The 24,226-nt window shown below is 41.2% G+C and overlaps 2 protein-coding genes across 3 annotated transcripts in view; one reads left to right on the top strand and one right to left on the bottom strand.

Annotated features, from left to right (window-relative positions):
- The window catches only part of Erp44 (endoplasmic reticulum protein 44), an 81,718-nt gene extending 79,011 nt beyond the window's left edge, over positions 1-2,707 (bottom strand). Inside the window, exon 1 of the mRNA XM_048420602.3 lies at positions 2,496-2,707. Coding sequence (XP_048276559.1) covers positions 2,496-2,552 — 57 coding nt within the window. The 5' untranslated portion in view covers positions 2,553-2,707. The remainder of the gene's footprint in view (positions 1-2,495) is intronic.
- A 132-nt stretch (positions 2,708-2,839) lies between these two features.
- Positions 2,840-24,226, top strand: part of Invs (inversin) — a 160,992-nt gene continuing 139,605 nt past the window's right edge. The window contains exons 1-2 of one of the 2 annotated variants that reach the window (XM_087897127.1): positions 2,840-3,088; positions 6,301-6,425. In XM_087897127.1, the coding sequence (XP_087753253.1) occupies positions 6,320-6,425 (106 nt within the window). In that variant the 5' untranslated portion in view covers positions 2,840-3,088; positions 6,301-6,319. The remainder of the gene's footprint in view (positions 3,089-6,300; positions 6,426-24,226) is intronic. The other variant, XM_087897129.1, reaches the window with a different exon arrangement.

Here is a 24,226-nt window from a genome sequence, read left to right as displayed (position 1 = left end):
ATTTGGCCATCTCTCTCTTATCTCACATTTTAAAAACTTGCACAAATCAGTGCAGGGAACACGGCTAAGAAACAGTTAAGCAGAAAAGAACCTATGTTAATTCTCAATCAACCTATCTCAGACACAGAGCAGAAAAGGTCATTAAGCACATAAAGGAAGAGTTATCACACCGAGTGTTGGTGGTTAGTGACCCACCTCTTATTGCATGGAGTAATGTATTCTAGAATACTTCTGTGATTAGGGAAAAGAGAGTCACTTGTCTACTGAAACTCAGTGTTAACATTTCAGCTACTATTGTACAATCGCTACAAATTTAAGTAGGTATTAGTAGCTACTCTTCAAGAGTGAGATCCAGAGTTCCTCTTATTGTAGTAAAAGAATATATGGATGTCCAAGCACGTAAGGGAAAAATGATGATCTCAGCTAAGAGTTTTCTATGTCTGTCTGTACGAGCCATCAGAGAATTATTCATTAGACAGGTAGGATACTGAGTAAGCAGGTTTCATCATTATGTCTGAATTAGCAGTCAGACAGGCTACTTCTCACTGCTGAGATTAGACATATGTTTTATGAATATCTGCTAAACTAGTATTAGATTATTAGAACGAAGTAAGCAAACATTGTGTTCAAGTTGAATCTAGTTTGACTTGTACTTCTGGTTTATGAAAACTTTTCAGAGGCGTTGTTTTCCAACCCATTAATCTTTACAGGAGTTCTCTATGTTTCCAGCCCTCTCTTCTACCTTTGCTTAGGAAGATAAATACACAATGTATTTATAACTGTTTAGTGAAATATAGGCTTTATTTGAGACAAAACCATCGTTTAGATATTTAACGGGATTGATAGATTCTCTAGAAAAAAGGCATGAGTTATTTCAAAATAAATGTTCTCATTCTTAAAATTGGTTTGATTGACATCATTTTCCTACTCAATGTTTCAACTTTTCAATGTCTTTAGATTTTTGACTGTTGAACTTTTCAGTCACCTAAAAATAATTTCTAACAAACAACTCTTTATGATAAGAAAAAGATTAGTAATTAGGGTCCTTAAGAAGTATATGGCCTCTAATAGCATCATCGTGACAGTTCTAGAAAGTGCCACAATGCATAATAAAGCTACACACACACACACACACACACACACACACACACACAAATGGAGGGAGGGAGGGATGGAAAAAGGAAGGGGGAAGGAAGGAGAGAAAGGGAGGGAGAGGGAGAAAGAGAAGAAAATGTTTTTCTATAAAGAATTTACTGCTCTATACTAAAGTGCTAACAAGGCATTCTATCATTTAATATTGCCTTGTTTATACAAAACTTTATATTCTTCAGAAGTATCTTTATTTCATTTAGCTTACACTATTTTATTTTGAAAAGAAGCTATTGTATATAGCTTTTAAAAATGGCTTTCGAGTCATCATGAAAATAAAAAGTATTTCAAGCACAAGCGTTAAACTTCTTATGTGATACGGTGGAATACACACTACAAATTAAGAGATCTATTTCAAGATTCAGCCTTGCCAGTAACCAACTATATAGCTTCTTGCAAGTGAATTATTATTCCTAAACTGTGAAGAAAGTAATTTATATTCAATGGTGTTCACCTTAAATTTAGCTTTCTAAGAATCTACCACAATTCAAGTATTTTCAAATACTGAGTCATAACAGCCTAAACACACTCCTCTCGCTTTCCCATACGGAGTTAGACTTCCACTTCTGTCTCAATTTGGCCACTTCAGTAGCACTCTCAAGATATACTTCGTAGGAAGTGAAACTGGGGAAAGATTCTTTTTGAAGATGGGATGATGCCCGTCAGGCTGGGAAGTACTAATCACAAATGCATGCAGGACAGCTGGTTATTCTCAAGTCGAGAGCACTGTCAAAGACATGCTGCAGTCGGGGAGGGGAGATAGGCTGCAACAGGGCTTATGGGAGGCCCTAGAAGAACCTGTCAGATAATCACACCCTCCATCTTTTCAAATTCCTATTCTCCCAGTACACACCAAACCAGTCTCCAGTTCCGGGTTTCCAACCAATCACAAGAAGCCACAACAGAGAGCTTTGCCAGCCTGTTTTGAGGATCCAGAGAATCACACGACCCCAGCACCTGTCTGGTTCACACCCTTCCCAGTGTGGGAGAAAACATTAGATGTCCCCTCGGTCCCTTAGGATTCTGGTGCCCCAAGCAGGTCCTCACTATCCACAAAACGGAAACGTACTCCAGGGGGGCTCGGCTGTGACCTCCCACGTATCACTCCCTTAAGGCGAATTCTCCCATTTGGAGGTCCCAATCCCTGACTGAGGTTCCGCAGGCCTCGTGGACCGAGGGCCCAAGAAGTCAAAAGAACGGGCCAAAGTGAAGGCAGCTCCAGGGGGTGCATGCCTCGCCAGCGGAGGAGGGTCGAGGCTAGCAGGGGCAGCACCGTTCCCCCTCGCGGAGGGCGGGAGGCGGTCAGGGACGCAGTCGGAAGGTTTGTCATCCCTGCATACACTCACCAGAAGCAGCAAGGAGCATCTGAGGTCGGGTAAAGACAGGAAGACTGCAGGATTCATGGTATCGGTGGGGTCCGCGGTGGGTCAGGAGGTGGCGGCTGGGACTGGACCGGACTAAGAAAGGGCTGGGCTCCGGGGGCCGGCGGCAGCGGCACCTCGTCCTCTCGACCCGGAGCTCCAGCGGCGAACACCCGGGACAACTTCCAGAGAGGCCTCTCACGCCCTCACTTCCGGGTCCTGCCCACCTCTGAGCACTTCGGGAAATGTAGTCCCCTACTGCTCTCATTGACCACGTCATCTGAGAGCTGGAACTCTCCTTCCCAGTAGACCCTTAGCCCGGGACGGCCAAGCCATCTGCGCGCGGGGCTCTTCGGGATTGGAAGGGGCCCGCGTACTTCTGAGCCTCGGGGAACCGGAACTACAATTCCCAGAGGGCTCTGCGGCTGAGCGCCTTGGGCTGATTTTTCAGAGCTCCCGGGCTCTGGTGTTCTGGGGTCTGTCCCTGCGGGTGCAGTGACCTGACTTGGCGGGAGGGGCGGCCCTGTGCGGGTCGTGCCTCCCGGTGCCATCCCGGGGCGCCAGTCCTAGAGGCAGGGGTGAGTAGGAAGCGGTCTGGCACGAGCGGCTCGGGCTGGCTGGCGAGCACCGCCCCGACCGCTGCTTCAGATTCTTGGCCCGCCTGGTCTGAGGTGTGGCCTGAGCCTCTATCCCTGGCCTCGAAGCTGCTACCTCTTCTTTCTGCCATACTTCCTCCGTTATATAAGGAGGGCCATTCCCTGGGGCTTCAGTCAATGACTTCTCCAGGGTGACTTCTGAGGGTCTGTGAAAGGAAGAGAGACGGGGCGGGAAAAGCCTGTTGTAAACTGTAAAGCGCAGTGCCTACCGGTGACCACTTCTTACAGTATGTTTACAAATTAACCAAGTAGCAGAGGATTTTAACCTTGTGTCTGGTAGCTTTCTAGAATCTTCTGTGAACACCTAGCCGGGTCTGTGTGCGTGGGAAACGAGCCACATCATCACTACCTGGCAGTCAGAAGGCACTCTGCATTTGTGGTTCTCCCTACGCCCAGTCTTTGCTTCAGCTTCCCTGCTGCCTGAGATGGCCTTACCTTTTCTCTTTCTGGAGTCCCGTCTCAAGTCTCACCATGTCAGACATTTGACACCACTGATGTCTGTCACAGTCACCAACCCTTTCATCCTAACCAGAATTGCCTTTTCTTTGTGTATGAGCTCAGCACCACTATTTTTGCATAATTAGATAATAATTAGAGTATTTAGTGCACAGGCTTATTTCGTAATGATTTAATGATGATGATGCATTTACATTTTATAACGCTAACAAAGTGGCTTTGATTTCTATCTATAAAAATTATTTATTGGAGGGGAAGCAGCAAGGAAAATAACCTTTCTGTTAAAAAGAACCCTAGAGGAATGGCTTTTACCAGGATTTCAAAATTAAAGTGTAGTGGAGCCAAGACTCTAAATCCACTACTTGCTAATGTAGTAGTCTTAGCAATGTACCACTCATCTACTCTCTTACAGAACCCAACTTTAGATAAATGAGGAACTCATAAACAGTAGGATTGGTTATGGTGGTAGATGCCTGCATACCCAGAACTTGGGAGGCTGAGGCAGAAAGATCGGGAGTTTAAAGCAAGCATAGGCTACATAATAAGTTCCCAGCCAACCTGGTCTCTAAATTTTGAGACCCTATTTGAAACAGTAAAAAAAGAGTGTCAAAAAAAAAAAAACAAGGAAAAGAAAATGTCATTACTCTGTAAAGTTAAAATTGCTCTGACTTACCCTTTGAACTTAGTACTCACCCTATGACACTTGATTCAAAACATTCACTTAGCACCAACTGTATACCTAATTATTACTGTGCCAACTGCCAGAATTATGGGTAAGCCCATATAACTATTTATAGAGATAGATATCACTATTTTGACACTTTTGAAAGTATTCAAATAAGTTTTGTGTGTGTATGTGTGTGTGTGTGTGTGTGCGCGCGTGTGTGGTCTGGCACACCTAAAACTCTGTTCACTTTCAATCCAAAATGATGTTTCAGAATTCAGAATGATGCCTGGAATACTTGGCACCTCGCTTGTTAAATGGAGGAACATAGTCAGCCCTTTTCATCTCTCATATTTACTGAAATATGTAGAGCCGAGGCAGCCTGAAGACACACGACTGATCGTTAACACAGCTGGACCAGGCACTTAAATGTAGCTTCCTACTATGTTTTACCTCAGTCCCTGTTTTGTAGCTTCTCTCACGTGACTTTGATACAGTCCTGCATATGGCACTCTTTGTTCTAACCTGACAGAAATGCTCAGACAACACAGAAGGGTCTCACAGCATTTTCCTCCTTATTTTCTGCCAGTGTGTTAACTCACGGTGTCAGCAAATTAAAGAAGGGAAAAGCTAACCTTTACCAAAATTTAAATATTTTTTAACTTAAAACAATTCAATGATCCTTGTCAGTTGTGAAACTGCTATGCCAGAAACATAGACAAGCATGTTTGTGTCTTTCTAGTGTCAGGTTTTTAGGGACTGACAATGGATTCACAAGATAGAAAAGTTTCAATGGTAGCCCTTTGCCAGGCAATCCCACCTGCTTTGGTAATCTGGCCAAAGCAACTGCAGATTACTTTATTCCAATCTCAGTTACTAATATTAACACTCGTATTAAACAGCACACCGTAAATATGCATATATATGATTTACAGGATGAATACAACTTTAGCTATTGTAGCGTGTAAGAGCTTTCAGAAGTAAGCTGATAAAAGATTCGAGTAGAGTCTGTCTTGATAAGTAACAACCACGAACCAGCCGCGGAGAGCAAGCTGCTGCTCTTTGCTTCAGGCCACAAGATAGTCAGGGTGGAGGGCAAAAATATTGTCAGCTGCAGGGACAAGAGAGCAAAACCAAATTAGAACAAGAACAGTGGGTTCGGGTCCAGACGGGCCAGCAGGTGGATGGGCAGATTGAAGTCAAGTAGGCTACGTCATCAGCTGAAGCCTCAAGGAGAGTTGAGAACTCTGCCTGTCAGTCCTTGATGCACACAGTAGGTCTCAGAAGATAGGTTGGTGGGGGTCATTGCCATTGCATTCGCTACTCTTCCACTTTGTACGGTCCAGATGAGGAAGTTACAACACATCCTTGGTTTGGCTTGTCTAATAAGTCCTTGAGGCTGGTCTCCTTAGTATTATTTTTATATGCACATATGCTTCCATGGTCTCAATTCACCTTGGAAAGTTTATAGGATGGCACCCTCATGACTGATCCCTCATGACTCTGCACAGTCATTTACCACTCTGTGCTGGATGGGTGGTGCTGGCAGGAGCTGATGTTTACTTTACCTGGGAGCACAGTCATCTTTTATCCTCAAAACAGACTTAAAAAGCGTTTACTAAAGTGGAGCCTCTCGGGCCAAAGCACAGGCAGAAAGACCATTATTGTACCCAATATGGAGTAACTTTAAGCAGGGCACAGTCTGATCTCAATAAGAACTGTGTGGACTCACCTTGCCTATATTAATCTTAGAAGTGAGTACGACTTGGAAGCTCTGCCCCTAATGTAAATGTCTTCTCATTTCTTGAGAAAATCCTCTCATTCTACAGTTAAGCAAATAGTACAAGGGTCCTAATTTGCCTTGTCATCGCAGCTGTAGAAGTAGGAGTTAAGTAGTTAGGTCCTATTTAAATATCTATAATCAATCATGTTTACGAGCGACCTACTTGGCACTGATAAGGCGGGTGGTAGAAGTGTTTTCTGCTTGTACTCATTGTCTCAATCGCTGTTTCAGGTTACTCGTGGAGAAAGCTATGAACATTTCAGAGAACGTGCTCTCTGCTGGATCCTCATTAGCATTGCAGGTTCATGCGGCTGCAGTTAACGGAGATAAGGGTGCCCTTCAGAGACTCATTGTTGGTAAGCAGTCCCCTGTAAACATCGACGCTGTAATAGATGGGGGAGATGGTTCATTCAGTCAAGTATCTGCCACACAAGCATGAGGACCTGAGTTGAGATCCCATGCAAAAGCCAGTGTGGTGCATCTGTAACCCCAGTGCTGATGTGAGGCAGCCAGGAGCATCCTTAGAGCTCACTGACTGCTCAGCATGGCTGAACTGAAGAGCTCAAGGTTCAGTGCCTTGAGACATAGCTCAGCAAGTAAAGGCACTTGCTGCCAAGCCTGACAACCTGAGTTAGATCCCTGAGACCCACCTGGGGAAAAGAGAGAACCAACTCGTGCAGGTTTTCTGCTGACTGCCACGTGGACATCACGACATGCACACCCATACACATACATATATATACACATGCACTCAGAATGAATACATAAATATTTTTTTCCAAGGAAAAAGGTAAGACCAGCTGAAGATGACATCCTGTCACTGCTGATTTCTGACATCTACACACACATGGTTACATACACAAATACCAAAGAAAAGCAGACTGATAAAACCCCGAAGGGAGTTTGTTGATCACGTAAATTTGCAATGTGCTTAAAACATTTTAATGAACTGGGCGGTGGGTGACATTCGCCTTTGATCGTAGCACTCAGGAGGCAGAGGCAGGCAGGTCTCTGTGTTTGAGGCCAGCCTGGTCTACGGAGTGAGTTCCAGGAAAGACAGGGCTTCAGCTACCCAGAGAAACCCTGTCTCAAAAAATAAAAAACAAAATTTTAGTGAAAATATATTAGTGGTTATATTTTATTCTAGTTCTTGTACCAGAAAGATCATAAGCCCTGAAAGTTCAGAATATGGATTAGGATTAGGTGAAAATTACTTCAGAAATGTACTATACAATGTAAAGTATTAAATATAAGCTTAATACTTTACTAACTCAAAGTATTAAGTTTATAAATAACTTTTGATGGATTTAAGATCATTCAGATGCTTCTCTGTCATTTACATATATTTATGGTTTAGAAGTCCAACGTGGAATTTCTAGTTAGAACAAAATAAACAATAAATAGAATTAAGGCCAAAATGACTAAAAAAAAAAAAAAAACTTTCCAGAATTGTTGAAACCCCCAACCCACATAGTCACAATTCTCCAAGGAGAACAAATAAAATAAAAATAAACATTATTCATAATGTTTATACATTTCAGTGTTTTATAATTCATGATTGGTTGGGCAATAAGTTCAAAACCCCTTGAACTTTCATACTTGTTCCTTTAGAATTTGGTCTTACATTCCCACTTTTTCCATGAACTCCTCCTACCTATGGACTCTCATCTTTGTAAGCCACAAGGGTCTTTCTAGTCTTTGATACTTTACTCTTTCTGCTCCCTGGCTTTTGCCCTTCTACCATTTTGCTTTGTTCTCTACTAAACAAACTCTTCTTTAAGAATAAAATAAATTGCTTTGTTGAAGGAAGCTGCTAGTTAGTTCCCTGCCACTTATCCTCGAAATAATCACACAGAAACTGTAACTGTATTAATTAAATCACTGCCTGGCCCATTAGCTATAGCTTCTTATTGGCTAACTCTTACATATTAATTTAATCCATCTCCATTAATCTGTGTATCACCACATGACTGTGGCTTACCAGCTAAAGTTCCATCTGCCATCTTTCTGTCTCTGGCAGGGGCTATGTGGCTTCTCTCTGACTCCACCCTTCTTCCTCCCAGCATTCATTTTAGTTTTCCCTGCCTACCTAAGTTCTGCCCTGATATAGGTCTAAAGCAGTTTCATTGAACTGAAACACTTCCAGCTCACTTGCTAACTAGAAACAGTGGTTTCTCCTCTTCCCCGAGCCTTCCTACACAACACCCTCCCCACTTCTTAGCCACCAGTTTCTCTCTGTCTCTTTCCCTCTTCAGCCTTGATTTCATGGTCTATTACAACTTTCTCTTGGAAAAATTTACTTTCTCACTCACGTTCTGCTTCACCTGGCTGTCATACCTCCAACTCTGGATGGACCTAACTTCTGTATTCCTGACAACCCCAGAATGATCAGACATAGCTTGAAGAGTTATAATATGTCTATTCTTGATCCCTGCTTCAAATAATCAATAATTAACTGTATCATACCACAGTTTTCCATTGTAAATGCGTAGTGCCTTCCTTGTGTGTTGAAAGCTCAGCTCCCAGTTTCTCCTCCCAGTCTTTCCTCAGATAATACTGTATGATGTCTAAAGAAAATGGAGACATTAAATACGAATTCCCTCATCTTCTAAAATAATACCTACAAATCACCCTGTATTTTTTTTTCTGACAAAATACAGAAGATCCAGTTTCCTGTCGGAGTTCAGGGTTTTCTGACAAACTCTGTGTTCTGTCCATCCTTCTCTGGGAATTTACTCCATTTTGTTTAAACCTCTGATGACATCTCAACTTTTTCTCCATTTTTCTATTAGACAAATTTCCCAAGAACATTTAAACATGCTCTGCTGTTGTTTGTATTTAGAAACATCCTCCTTGTCCTTTAATGTGCCCGTCCCTACAGCTCTCTCGACTTTCCCTCCCGTCTACGTGGATGCACAGCTAAATGCCACAACAATGACCTGAAGAAGTCAGACTTCTGTCTGATCATAATGGTGCAAAGGTACACGGGTGCCTGGGGTGGGTAGAAATCTCCACAGCATCAACCAGAGATGCTGGCAGAGCTTGGCACCACAGAACCCAGCATTTATGTGGTTTGCTTTGTGAATAGAAGACAGATACTGTCTTTGTAGTCAAAGCCCACTTGTCAGAGGAAAGTAATTTGTCACTAAGGAAGCAGACTAAAATTAAGGACAGAACCACACCCTAGGACAAAGAAGGCTGAAGAACCAGTCTTTCCCTGGATAATGCTGTGCCTTATGAAAACCCAGAGTACACAGTTGAAGAGAAGCAAAGTAAAAGAATGAATGGAGCAGTTATCTCTCCATCACCAAAGCTGAGCTTCTTGAGACAGCTGCACCCGTTAACCCCACTTCTCTCACCTTAATCCATTCTTTCATGTTTACAAGACACAGAAGATGTATATACCTCTTATTTTGAGACATATGTAGAAAGAAGCACATATAACTTACATGTACAACTTAAACAAATACAAAGCAAATATCCATTAACCTCCAACTAAGTTAAAGAACAATACATTGTCAATACCCCAACAGACACTGACTTTCTTGCCTGTGTTTATTTGAGACAGCGTTTCATTTAGCCCAGGCTGACCTTAAACTTCCATTGTAGCTGAGGATGACATTGAACTCCTGAACCTCTTCCTACAGGCTGGGATTCCTACGGCCTGTCCTTCAGTACCTCTTTCTGCCTTTTTTCCCTTCTTTCTTTTCCTTTTTTGATAGTGAAGTCCAGGATTCTGTACATGTTATACCCCTACACCCATCTTGACTTTATAATATAATCATACTGTTTTTACCCATTTTGAATGTTCACTGAATGTTTCAGCTCAATGTGACCTGGAAAAAAAAAACTCTATACACTTACAGTCTTTCCTGACTTATAAACACTTTCATTTCTTGTCATCATACTTGGAACAGCATTTCAAAGGCCTCTTGCACCTCCTTCCCCTCCAGCCTCACCTTGCACAACTTGTTTCCGAGGGAAACTTGCTTCCTTTCAGATTCTCCTGCCTGCCAAGTCCTTTTCCAATTCAGGGCTTTCACCTGCTATTGTCTGTCTGAATCGCTCTTAGTTCCCTCCAAGCTCAGTACCATAGGGCTGCTTCTTCAAAGAGAACTGCTCCAGCAGCCAGTCTCAGTCCATCTCCTCATTGTGCCCTCCTGTGGCCCTCTGTAGGCTTCCTTCACAGAGGCTGTGTAACTGTGTTCGTGTGGCTGTTTTAATGTCTGTCTGACTTCTCCGAGAGCAGACTGAGTTGTTCGTTACCATATCCAGCACAGTACTTGACACGTAGTAGGCATGGGAGAACTATTGTTGAAGAAATGAGTAAATATTATAGCTCTTAGTTAATTATCTTTCCTTCCCAGTAGTCTATGAATACCTTGAGGCCCAGCACTAAAAGTGAATTGAGTTGAATTAAATTGAATTGAGAAACAGATTGAGACAAAGTTCCCTGAGGAGGGAAAAAATTTGAATCAGAGTTCCTCAAGAAAAAAAGAAATATATAAAATGACTTCTTCATTATTTTAATGGAAATTACAATCTTCCAAAGAAAACACACTGTGGTATGCTGTAAAGTAAAAGCACACTAGTTCATTCATAGAAACTAACTGAAACATTTCATTGTAAAACTTGAAACTTTCCTATAATTTAACATACCCTAAAAAAAATTCTTAAGATTTAAAAAGCATAACATATAACAAGTATAGAGATAATAAATTTATTGATTGATCCCTGGGTTTTCCATCACTTTGTTCAAGGAACTCCAGAGTCATTGCTGTTGAGGGACACTGCTGCCTTTTAGGCATTGTGCCATTGTGTTTTCTGTGCGTACAGCCACACGTTTATTCTGTGGCTTTTCCCAAGTAGTGTATCTTCATGCTAAAATATCTGTTCTGTTTGATCTTAAATTTCAGTCTATTTTAAACATCTTTTTACATGCCACATGTTTGATGATCGCTACATATGTGCTATTTCTCTTTCCTAAACTAGCGTCATAGTACTACTGATAAATTAATTATTTTTCTTGGATCTTTGTTCACCAACTGCTCAGCGACTTCATTCACTTTAGTATTTTCTGTTCTCCCATCTCTGTTTCCATGGAGAAGTATGCCAGGGATGCATTTGACTCCATGGAAACGGCTGACTGTCTCTTTTTACTTACACAACTAATTAAATCGAACAGTTTCTGAGCTATCCATTGTCCTGGAGCAGAACTGAAGAGGCCTTCTCTGAGTGAAACATCTTTTTAGTCACGGTCCTTGCTGTTGCACCTGACACAATGCTGATATGGATGCCTTGCGTTTTCTACTTCCTAGATTACCTGCCGACCCAGCTATAGCTTTTACTACAGAGGCCACCTCCTGAGCCAGCATTTCTCAGAATCATTTCCCCACTCTGAAGAAGTTAGATATAGTAATGAGCCTTGTTAAGTTGCAAAATCCAGGTACTATTTCTGGTACTATTTCTAGCATTTCTTTTACTTCAAACTTTACCTTAAATATTAAACTGAAACCAAAAAAATTAAATTGAATATTCTATAAAATGTAGAATAGTTGCCAGGCAGTGATGGTGCATGCCTTTAATCCCAGCACTCGGTAGGAGGGAGGCAGAAGCAAGTGGATCTCTGTGAGTTTAAGGCCAGCTTGGTCTACAGTTCCATGATAGCCAAGGTGTTTACACAGAGAAACTCTGTTTTGAAAAACAAACAAAAAGGTAAAATGGTTATAACTTACAAAATATTTAATAATTTATATTTTATAAATGTCATTATTAAAGTACAGTTGGTCGTCTATGTTGGGAGTTACAACTAATTGAAGAGTGATGATATTTGGGGGAGGGGAACTCGTTTTGTACTGGACAATGTACAGACTTTTTTTGTCTCTTTTCTCTAGACAGTATTCTAAAATAACTATAACATTTACATTTTATTAGGTAGTATAAGTAATCTAGAGACTATATAAGATATATGGAAGAAGATGTGGTTTATATGTCAGTACTATATGTTTATAAAGGGCTTGAACATCTACAGATATTGGTAATTGGAAATCTACTTGTCCCTGGACACCAAGAGAAGACTGTGTACATGATTATACTTGCTAGTATTAGTGATAAAATTAGCTAACCATCATAAAGTCATGTTTTATATATTAGTCACTAGGTTATGTGTTGTGCACCTTGTTAGCTAATTTAACAATACATTCAAAGAGTTTTGGATACTCTTATTAGTTATTTTCTAGGTAAGGAAATGTTAAGTAATTTTTCCTATTTGTAGCAAAATTGAGACTGCGTCCAGGTAGTTTTATTCTAGAATCCACACTTCTAACTAATAATCTGTGGGACTTCACTGTATGGGTACATGTTTCTGTACAAACATGCTCTTTCATACTTACATGTAGAGAAGAAGAAAGAAAAAACTGAATAACTTTGGGCCTTAGTTGATAAACTGAATGATTACCTAGAATGAATTTGTCTTAGCATTGTGTTTGGGGAAGGGTTTGAGGTAGGCATGCCTGTGTGCTCACACACAACAGAGTGCACAGACTATAGACTCTTAAGAATGTGATAAAGCCTGTAGGCCTATCCTCATAAAAAAAAAAAGTTAAATCTGAAATAAAATCTACAGGATTCCAAAAGAAAGTCAATAGATTGATGTATAGTTATTACATATTTTAATATTACAGCACACCAATAGCATAAATTTTGGAACATATTCAACAGTGAAATCTAATGACAGGTCTCCCCGACATGGTAATTCTCAGTAGTCCTGGGTGCAGGTGATCTTTGCAGATGTGTGTAATGATTATAATAAAAAAAATACTTTTGAACATTTTGTAAACTCTGGAACACCCTCAACGTCTTCCCAATTCTGTGACAGTATGAAAAGTGTGGGGAAATAAGTGAAGACAAATGAAATAATACACCCATAATGTCAGGTGAAGATAACATGTCAAACAGCCTGCAGGATATCAGTGGAGAATCCTGTCTGGAGCCGTCCCCTGCGGTGGAGAGGTCTCAGATGTAAGGAGTTGGTGAGGGAAGGAAGTGAACCAGGCCATGATGGTTGGGAGAATCTTGCAGCCTGACTGATCAGCAGCCAGAGCGCTTCTTAATTTATACAGAATTTAGTAAGCAGGGATACATTCATGTTGTTTCAAAACATAGACCATAACATTTTTGGTTTTGGACTGTGTTTCACTTCCTTCTGCTCATCTTTTAGTCATCACTAATAAACTATGACAGAATAGAGTTATCATTTCCAATCATTTTCCCTCAAGTTTTGACATCATTGATAAACAGAGTTATCAGTTTTACTTATTAACCCCATAACCCAATTTTTAGGAATCTGGAGGCATATGACAAGTTGTATATCAAAGGCATATGTCACCTTTTTGACTATAAGGACATTAGACCAAAACAATCTTCAAGCCATCCCCGGCATGGTGCCACGTCCCAAGCAGTGTATTATTAACCCTTAATTGTCAGAGTGCCCAAGAAATGTCCTCATGCCCAAACTGCTGTATTTACTATTCAAATTTTGGCATAATATAATTATATTTTGTATCTTTATGGAATACTTTTATCATCTTTCCACATCATATTTTGCCCATCAGTGTAAGTCTCTGTGTAGGACAGAGGTAGCTTCAGCTAGTCTTTGTTGCTGTCTATGCCCTGTAATCACCTGGGTGTGCAGTGGGAAGAGGCTTGTGATCTGAACTGTGACCTGCTCCTCCAGCCCACCGAATCTTGTTGACCTTTTTAAGTTTACTTTGCTTTGGTTATCTTGTTCCTGAATAAGTACAGGGACAGATGTTTCAAAAATGTCTCATAGCCTTATAAAGAGACCTCTGGTTTCTTTATGTGTGCCACAGCCTCCAAGGTGTAAGGAAGACCTTCAAGTAGATAAGGATATCTCCTTAAAGCGGGGGAGGGGGATAGTTTGTTCAGGACTGTCTTGGGGAAGATTGGAAATAGCATTCCTGGGAGAATGCATAAATGATTCATAAGAAATTTCCCATAAGTCCAGTATTCCCAAATTGTACAGATATTAAAAATCTCTCAAATATGCGACGGGTGGAGATGAAGAGCAAAGGTGGCATGGCGGCCATCGTGTGGCTCAGCTTTGCTGGAACTTTGTCAAACCACCATGCTGGCTTTATGACTTCTGCCATCTCCATCAGACATGGTTGTGGGCCACTGTGGTGATCCAGTGGTTGGGGATTGGCGCAGCTGTCACTGCTGGTGATGCCCTTCCTTTGAATTAGAGCTGGAGCTCAGACTCTCTCACCAACCAGCCCATTGGCCTCTAGGGTTCTGCTGCTTCAGCTAACGTTGCAGTGACTGAGATGGAGCAGTGTCTTTCCGACAGTTTCACTCAGCCTTCAGAGCTGTGCTCACACACAGCGAATGCCAGCTCTAACAAGCCCCAATTGGTCATGGAAGAGAAGCCAACTCCACAATTGATAGAATAATTAAAGCCACAAGACAGACTAGCCAGCTGCTTCTGTTAACTGTCCCTGAGAAAGTCAGTTTCTCTCATAAGTCTTACCTCTGTAACAACATGTTGATGTTACTTAAAATTTCCAGGTACCATAATGCTTTGTCTCCAAAATATTGTTTTTGTATGGACCTGATATGTATTAGTTGATGTTTTAATTGAAGAAAATACAAAGAGATTAGGATAATTAGATATAGCCCTCCCTCAGGTACTTTGTTTGGACCCAAAACCCCTAAACCCCACAGTACTCTCATTACTTAGAGAGTAGCCTGAAAGTCATTATGTGTCTGGTATCCTACCCCACCCCCAAGTGACACAAGCAGGACCCACAAGATGGCTTTTTTGTAATAATGAATAAGGGGTATATACTTTCAATTTCCTCAAATAGGCAACTTTTGCCTCAAAGGCACAACATACTGAATGGTGGAGACATAACCCAATTAAAACTTTCCTTCTGGGAAATATAACCACTAGTTAAACAAAAGCAAAGTCTGTCAGGGATTGAAGTCAAGTGCATATTTTCCCTGTATCACAGGAGACAAAAGAGGAGGCAGCTATGAGCCTAAAGTGCTCTCTTGTACGTAGCAGAGTAACACGGTAGCCCCAGGGCTCTGGCATCGCTTTGACTCTGAGGAGCCTAATCAGTTATGATTATGCCAGGGCATGGTGATCCCTCTATTTTCTTCATTTATTCTTGTCACCTCAGATCTAGTTCAGTTTGCTTTCGTGAGCTTCCAAGGAGGAATCACATTTTGCAAGGTTTTATAATATTATAAACATTATCGTCTGGCTACTACTGTCTTTATGGAACACTAGCAAATTTTAAACCTGCAGAGTGCCCCTTTTACATGAAAGGCAGCTCAAAACTAGCCTTACTACAGCGTGTTCCTTGTAAGTGTTACCTTGAGGGCTGGGGACTCAGACCAATAAAATAGTCATGCTTCCTTACATTATATTTTATATCTGTAGTGAGTCTGGCCTTAAATGAGACTTTACCTATAAATGAAGCGGTAGTTCTGTGGGTTCTTCTGGATTCGATACTGAAGACACTTAGAGAGAAAATAACCACTTGCAGCACTGGCACGCCTTTTGCGTACTTCTGTTGTCAGACATGTTGACTCAAATATAAAACTGCTTTCGTCTTCAAAACCAAGGTTATAAAGAAAACCACCTGCCTTCTTTAGGAGTTATGCACAGCCTGACTATATTTGTATATTTGAATTTCAAGCAGTGGCCTTTGCTTTGTTACCAATATACACAAAAACGGTAAATCGTCAGAGAAGCTGTTAGTCTTTCTGGATCTCAGGAACCCAGGCTTAGAATTTGTGCTGAAGTAGTCTTTAAAAATTGACACAGTATTGTTAGAAGCTCACAAGGCCTCAGCCCTAGACAAAGAGCTACAGGCAACTAAAGAATGCTGAAGGGGCGAGAACTATTTCTTCTGGGGAACACCCACACCAGTTGGTCAGCCAATAAAAAATGATCAGCCCTAAAAACATATACATAAAAGTAACATTATATGAACCAAGCACGTTACATTTATATATTTAGGAAGCATATGCCACACACAGTCACACAAGCACAACAGACTTTTCTTCATAGAGGCCGTGAATTTGAGAGAGAGCAAGGGATAGGGTACATAAGAGGGTTTGAAGAGAGAAAAGGAAAGGGGAAAATGTAATTGCATTATAATCTCAAACAAATTTTAGAAGTTATGTTTTTTAAAACCTAACACATTAGCTTAAATTCAGGCACAAAACAGTCCAGGCAGAAGTACCATGTGCTCTCTTTATCTCGCTTTACTGTTTCCTCAAATAAAACATTGTACTTGGTCAGTAAGTGCCTCTCTTGACAGCAGAGTTCAGACAAAGTCACTGCACAAGCAATTGCCTTCCCTCATACACAGTGTATGTGCCGTTACTCTTGGCAGTAAAGAAGTGCTTTGGCCAAAGCAGCAAAAATTTTCACTGAAAGTGCATGCTGGAAGCTATGGTTCTTTTATTGTTTCCCGTTTTAAGTTTACTGACACATAATACAGTAAGATTTCCTTCTTGTATACAATTATTTTAATTTTTGACAAGTATAAGTGACTAATCACAACCACACGTAATAACATTGACAATATAGAGAAGTTACACATACCTTCAAGGTCACATGTGCCCCCCCCCGCCCTGTGTCCCTCCCCACATCCCAGCCTTTGGTAACCACTGGTGTTTTCTGTCCCTACAATTTTCCTTTTTCCAAAATGCCATGTAAGTGTATCATTCTGCGTGACTGATTTCTTTCACTTGACTCGAAGCATTTGAGAGTTCCCTCATGTTGGGTGAGCCTTTGGTTGTTTCTTTTTCTTGCTGAGCAAGCACTTTGTTCACTATCTGGAGAATAAGTGGAATATTTCTACTCTGTACAGTCATGAAATAGACTACCATAAACAACCACAGACAGGTTTTTCTGTGAACACTGGCTTTTGTGCTTTCCTTTCTCCTTAGTGTAGGTGAGGGGATTATTAGGCCTTGTGGTAACTGTTTATTTTAGAAAATAAGGAACAGACCATTTTCAGCTGAGTCTCTGCTGTAAAATTTTGTATTCCTTACAAATACAAGTATCTAGCCATTTTCCCTTCTCCTCCCCATTTGCTGTTGTTTGGGTTTTGTTCTCACTGTAGCTGTCCACATGGGAGTGCAGTGGTGCCACATTGTGGGTTGATTTATATTCCCGTGTATTAATGATGTTGCCTGCTTTCTCATATGTATATTAGGTGAAATGTCTGTTCACATATCCTGGACGATTTTGATTTCAAAATCTGCCTTTTTAGTACTCAGTTGTAGCAAGTTCTTCACTCTGGAAAGAAGGCATTATCAGATACGCGTTTTGCAAATGTTTCCTCCCTGTTTATGTTTGTCTTTTCATCCTCTAACAATGTTTTTCAAACACAAAGGTTGTAAATTAGTGTGAAAGTTAACTTGTGTAGCTCTCTTCCCCCCCTCCCCTCTGGAGCCACAAGATCTCCCCAGAGCTGCTCCCTTGCTCGCTGGGCCTGGACTGTGGGCTCAGTCCGGCAGGGGCAGTTCCGGTGCTTTGAGAGCCTGCCTGAGGACAGGCAAGCCCTGTCTCAGCTCAATCACATTCCTGGCCAGCAAGAGAGAGTAAACTTCTAGCAGACTTCCATTGGAGGAGGGGTGAGTTTTCTCCTGGCCCGAGGGCTTTGGCTAGGAGGAATTCAGTCTTTCCCTGCCCCCCTTACCCCCCTCGACAATCTGGTCACCAGGCAGAGGCGACTACTCCCTGCGGAGCTCTCCCGAATCCCGTCCCAGCCTTTATCCAGGTACACCTTCTTCTCTTCCCCCGCCCCCTGGAGCCACAAGATCTCCCCAGAGCTGCTCCCTTGCTCGCTGGGCCTGGGCTGTGGGCTCAGTCCGGCAGGGGCAGTTCCGGTGCTTTGAGAGCCTGCCTGAGGACAGGCAAGTCCTGTCTCAGCTCAATCACATTCCTGGCCAGCAAGAGAGAGTGAACTTCTAGCAGACTTCCATTGGAGGAGGGGTGAGTTTTCTCCTGGCCCGAGGGCTTCGGCTAGGAGGAATTCAGTCTTTCCCCGCCCCCCTCGACAATCTGGTCACCGGGCAGAGGTGACTCCTCCCTGCGGAGCTCTCCCAAATCCCTTCCCAGCCTTTATCCAGGTACACCTTCCTCTCTTCTCCCCTTCCCTCTGGGGCCACAAGATCTCCCCAGAGCAGCTCCCTTGCTCGCTGGGCCTGGGTTGTGAGTGCAACCCGGTAGTAGGGAGTGCCTGTGTTTAAATAGACTGCCTGAGGAAAGGTAGGCCTTCTGTCAGTGAAGTCCCTGCCCAACAAGGGAACCTGACCTGGTACTAGAAGATCCAGAAGAGAGCATTTGAAGGAAGAGATGGGCAGATACCAAGGCAAGAACTCCTCCAGCAATCTAAAAAACAACATGAAAACACCAGAACCCAATGACCCTACAATAGAAGGACTTGAACCTCTTAATTCAGAAGAAGCAGGAAAAAATGCCATTATGAAAGCAATAGAGTCCCTTAAACAGGATATGAATAACTCCCTTAAAGAACTGGATGAGAAGTATGACAAAAAGATTGAAGAACTGAGTAAAGAAATGGATGAAAAATATAACAAAAAGATCAAAGAAATGAGTAAATCCATGAATGATACACTGGGAAACCAAGAAAAAACAATCAAACAGGTAATGGAAACAGATCAAGAATTGAAAACTGAAATGGAGGTAATGAAGAAAACATAAAACGAGGGCCGGCTGGATATGGAAAATCTAGGTAAATGAACAGAGACTACAGAATCAAGCATAACTAATAGAATACAAGAGATAGAATAACGAATCTCAGATTATGAAGATACCATAGAGAAAATAAATGCTCTGGTAAAAGAAAACGGCAAACCCAACAAATTCTCTTCACAAAACATTCAGGAAATCTGGGACACAATAAAAAAACCAAATCTAAGAATAATAGGGATTGAAGAAGGAGAAGAACTACAGATCAAAGGACCAGAAAATATATTCAACAAAATTATAGAAGAAAACTTTTCCAATCTAAAGAATGATATTCCTATGAAGGTTCAAGAAGCATACAGAACACCGAATAGGCTTGATCAAAAAAAAAAATCCCCTCGCCATATAATAATCAAAACACAAAACATACAGATTAAAGAAAGAATATTAAGGGCTGCAAAGGAAAAAGGGCAAGTAACTTATAAAGGTAAACCTATCAGACTTACACCGGACTTCTCTATGGAAACCATGAAAGCCAGAAGGTCCTGGATAGAGGTACTGCAGAAACTAAGAGACCATGGATGCAAACCCAGACTACTATACCCAGCCAAGCTATCATTCACTATCAATGGAGAAAACAAAATATTCCAGGATAAGAACAAATTTAAACAATTCCCAGCCACAAACCCAGCCTTACAGAAAGTAATAGAAGGAAAATCGCAACCCAAGGAGTCTAACATTGCCAGCACTGCTTACAATAACTCAGACATCTAGCGACCCTTCACGAGCTTAACTCAAAGAAGGGACACATACAAACTCTATTAATCAAACAAACAAAAAATAATAATAACCGGAGTCAACAACCACTGGTCATTAATATCACTTAATATTAATGGACTCAATTCACCTATAAAAAGGCACAGACTAAGAGACTGGATACGAAAACAGGATCCAACATTCTGCTGTTTGCAAGAAACATACCTCAACCACAAAGACAGACATCTACTAAGAGTAAAGGGTTGGGAAAAGGTTTTTCAAGCAAACGGACCTAAGAAACAAGCAGGTGTGGCCATTCTAATCTCCAACAAAATTGACTTCAAACTAAAATCAATCAGAAGAGATGGAGACGGACATTTTATACTCATAACAGGAACAATTCATCAGGAGGAAGTCTCAATCCTGAATATCTACGCCCCTAATATAAAGCCTCCTACTTATGTAAAAGAAACACTTCTAGAACTCAAGGCAGTCATCAAACCACACACACTAATAGTAGGAGACTTCAACACTCCTCTCTCACCAATGGACAGGTCAATCAGACAGAAACCTAACAGAGAAATAAGAGAATTATTGGAGGTATTGAATCAAATGGACTTAACAGACATCTATAGAACATTCCACCCAAATAGGAAAGAATATACCTTCTTCTCTGCAGCTCATGGAACCTTCTCGAAAATTGACCACATACTGGGTAACAAAGCAAACTTCCACAGATACAAAAAAATATTAGTAACCACCTGTGTCTTATCAGACCACCATGGATTAAAGTTAGAATTCAACAACAGTGCTACCCCCAGGAAGCCAACAAATTCATGGAAGTTGAACAGTCAACTACTGAATCACCCCTGGGTCAAGGAAGAAATAAAGAAAGAAATTAAAGTCTTCCTTGAATTTAATGAAAATAAAGACACAACATACTCAAACCTATGGGACACTATGAAAGCAGTGCTAAGAGGAAAGTTCATAGCACTAAGTGCCCAATTAAAGAAAACGGAGAAAGCACACATTGGAGACTTAACAGCACACTTGAAAGCTCTCGAAAAAAAAGAAGCTGATTCACCCAGGAGGAGTAGAAGACTGGAAATAATCAAACTGAAGGCTGAAATCAACAAAATATAAACACAGAAAACAATCCAAAGAATCAATGAATCAAAAAGCTGGTTCTTGGAGAAAATCAACAAGATCGACAAGCCCCTATGCAAATTAATCAAACGGCAGAGAGAGAACATGCAAATTAATAAGATCAGAAATGAAAAGGGGGACATAACCACAGACACAGAGGAAATTCAGAGAATCATTAGATCTTACTACGAAAATTTATATGCCACAAAGTTGGAAAATGTAAAAGAAATGGACATTTTTTTAGATAAGTACCATATACCAAAGTTGAACCAAGACCAGGTGAACAATCTAAATAGACCTGTCAGACGTGAAGAATTAGAAGCTGTTATTAAAAATCTCCCTACCAAAAAAAACCCCAGGACCAGATGGTTTCAATGCAGAATTCTACCGGAACTTCCAGGAAGAGCTAATACCTATACTCCTTAATGTATTTCACAATATAGAAACAGAAGAATCATTGCCAAACTCTTTTTATGAAGCTACAGTTACCCTGATACCAAAACCACACAAAGACACAACCAGGAAAGAGAATTACAGACCAATATCACTCATGAACATTGATGCAAAAATACTCAATAAAATACTGGCAAACCGAATCCAAGAATACATTAGAAAAATTATCCATTATGATCCAGTGGGCTTCATCCCAGAGATGCAGGGTTGGTTCAACATACGCAAATCTATCAATGTAATTCATCATATAAATAAACTGAAAGATAAAAAACCATGTGATCATTTCATTGGATGCTGAAAAAGCATTTGACAAAATTCAACACCCATTTATGATAAAGGTGTTGGAGAGACTGGGGATACAAGGATCATACCTAAATATAATAAAAGCAATATACAGCAAGCCGTCAGCTAACATCAAATTGAATGGAGAGAAACTCAAAGCCTTTCCACTAAAATCAGGAACACGACAAGGCTGTCCACTCTCACCATTCCTCTTCAATATGGTGCTTGAAGTTCTAGCAATAGCAATAAGACAACATAAGGGGACCAAGGGGATTCGAATTGGAAAAGATGAAGTTAAACTTTCGTTATTTGCAGACGATATGATAGTGTACATAAGCGACCCCAAAAACTCTACCAAAGAACTCCTACAGTTGATATACACCTTTAGTAATGTGGCAGGATACAAGATCAACTCCAAAAAATCGGTAGCCCTTTTATACACAAAGGATAAATAAGCAGAGAGGGAAATCAGAGAAACATCACCTTTCATGATAGGCACAAATAGCATAAAATATCTTGGGGTAACTCTAACCAAGGAAGTGAAAGACCTATTTGACAAGAACTTTAAGTCTTTGAAGAAAGACATTGAGGAGGATACCAGAAAATGGAAAGACCTTCCCTGCTCTTGGATTGGGAGAATCAACATAGTAAAAATGGCAATTCTACCAAAAGCAATCTATAGATTCAATGCAATTCCCATCAAAATCCCATCAAACTTCTTCACAGACCTTGAGAGAACAATAATCAAGTTTATATGGCAAAACAAAAAACCCAGGATAGCCAAAACAATCTTATACAATAAAGGAACTTCTGGAGGCATTACCATCCCTGACTTCAAACTCTATTACAGAGCAACAGTATTGAAAACAGCTTGGTATTGGCATAACAACAGAGAAGTCGACCTATGGAATCGAATAGAAGACCCGGATATTAACCCACAAACTTATGAACACCTGATTTTTGACAAGGGAGCTAAAGCTATACAATGGAAGAAGGATAGCATCTTTAACAAATGGTGCTGGCATACCTGGATGTCAACCTGTAGAAGAATGAAAATAGATCCATATCTATCACCATGCACAAAACTCAGGTCCAAATGGGTTAAAGACCTCAACATTAATCCGACCACTTTGAACCTGATAGAAGAGAAAGTGGGAAGTAGTCTACAAGATATAGGCACAGGAGACCACTTCCTAAGCAGAACCCCAGGAGCGCAGACAATAAGAGAAACAATAAATAAATGGGACCTACTGAAACTGAGAAGCTTCTGTAAAGCAAAGGACACTGTCAGTAAGACAAGAAGGCTACCTTCTGACTGGGAAAAGATCTTCACAAACCCTTCAACAGACAAAGGTCTGATCTCCAAAATATACAAAGAACTCAAGAAACTAGACACTAAAACTCTAATTAACCCAATTAAAAAATGGGGTACTGAACTGAACAGAGAATTCACAACAGATGAACTTCGAATGGCTAAAAAGCACTTAAGGTCATGCTCAACCTCCTTAGCGATCAGGGAAATGCAAATCAAAACAACTTTGAGATATCATCTTACACCTGTCAGAATAGCCAAACTCAAAACAGCAATGATAGCCTATGCTGGAGAGGATGTGGAATGAGGGGAACACTCATCCATTGTTGGTGGGAATGCAAACTTGTGCAGCCACTGTGGAAATCAGTGTGGCGGTTTCTCAGGAAACTGGGAGTCAACCTCCCTCAGGACCCAGCAATTCCACTCTTGGGAATATACCCTAGAGATTTCCTAACATACTACAAAAGCATTTATTCTACTATGTTCATAGCAGCACTATTTGTAATAGCCAGAACCTGGAAACAGCCTAGGTGCCCCTCAATAGAAGAATGGTTAAAAAAGGTGTGGAACATATACACATTAGAGTTTTACTCAGCGGTAAAAAACAATGACATCTTGAATTTTGCATGCAAATGGATGGAAATTGAAAACGTTTTACTGAGTGAGGTAAGCCAGACCCAAAAAGAGGAACACGGTATGTATTCACTCATAAGTGGATTCTAACCATAATTAAAGGTCTTTGAGCCTATTATTCGTGATCCTAGAGAAGCTAAATAAGAAGATGAACCTGATGAAGATTATTTAGCTATCCGCCAGGAGGTAGGAAATAGACAAGAGTCCCAGGTAACCTCGGGTGCATGGGGGGGGGGGGAGGTTGTTGGAAGGGGAGAGGGATAGAGAGAAGGGAGTAGGGGAGGAATGGGGAAAGATCAGGGGACTGGGATGGGGGGGAGGGAGGAAAGATGGATATGGGATCAGGCAAGTATATACCTCAACTAAGGGAATCATTTTAGGGTTTACAAGATACTTGATTATAAAGGGGATCCCAGGTCCAAGGAGAGATCCCCAGATGGTTCTCTGGACAGAGGAGAGGGTGCCTGAACCGGCCTTGGCCCACAACCATACTGATGAATATTTTGCATGTCACCATAGAACCCTCATCTGGCGATGGATGGAGATGGAGGCGGAGACCCACGTTGGAACACTGGACCTAGCTTCCTAGGTCCAAATGAGAGCCAGAAGGAAAGAAAACGTGAGCAAAAAAGGCAAGGGCAGTGGAAACCTTCATCCGACATTGGATGGCGATACAGACGGAGACCCATATTGGAACACCGAACTGAGCCCTCCACGGTCCAAATGAGGAGCAGAAGGATGAAGAAAATAAAAAAAGTAATCAGGACTGCGAGGGATGCGAGCACCCACTGATACAAGGGAACTGATATAATGAGAGTTCA

The sequence above is a fragment of the Myodes glareolus genome, chromosome 16 (genome assembly GCF_982192425.1).
Source record: "Myodes glareolus chromosome 16, mMyoGla1.1, whole genome shotgun sequence".
NCBI lineage: Eukaryota > Metazoa > Chordata > Mammalia > Rodentia > Cricetidae > Myodes > Myodes glareolus.
Note: the sequence above shows the minus strand (reverse complement) of the source record. Positions and strands in the feature narration are given on the sequence as shown.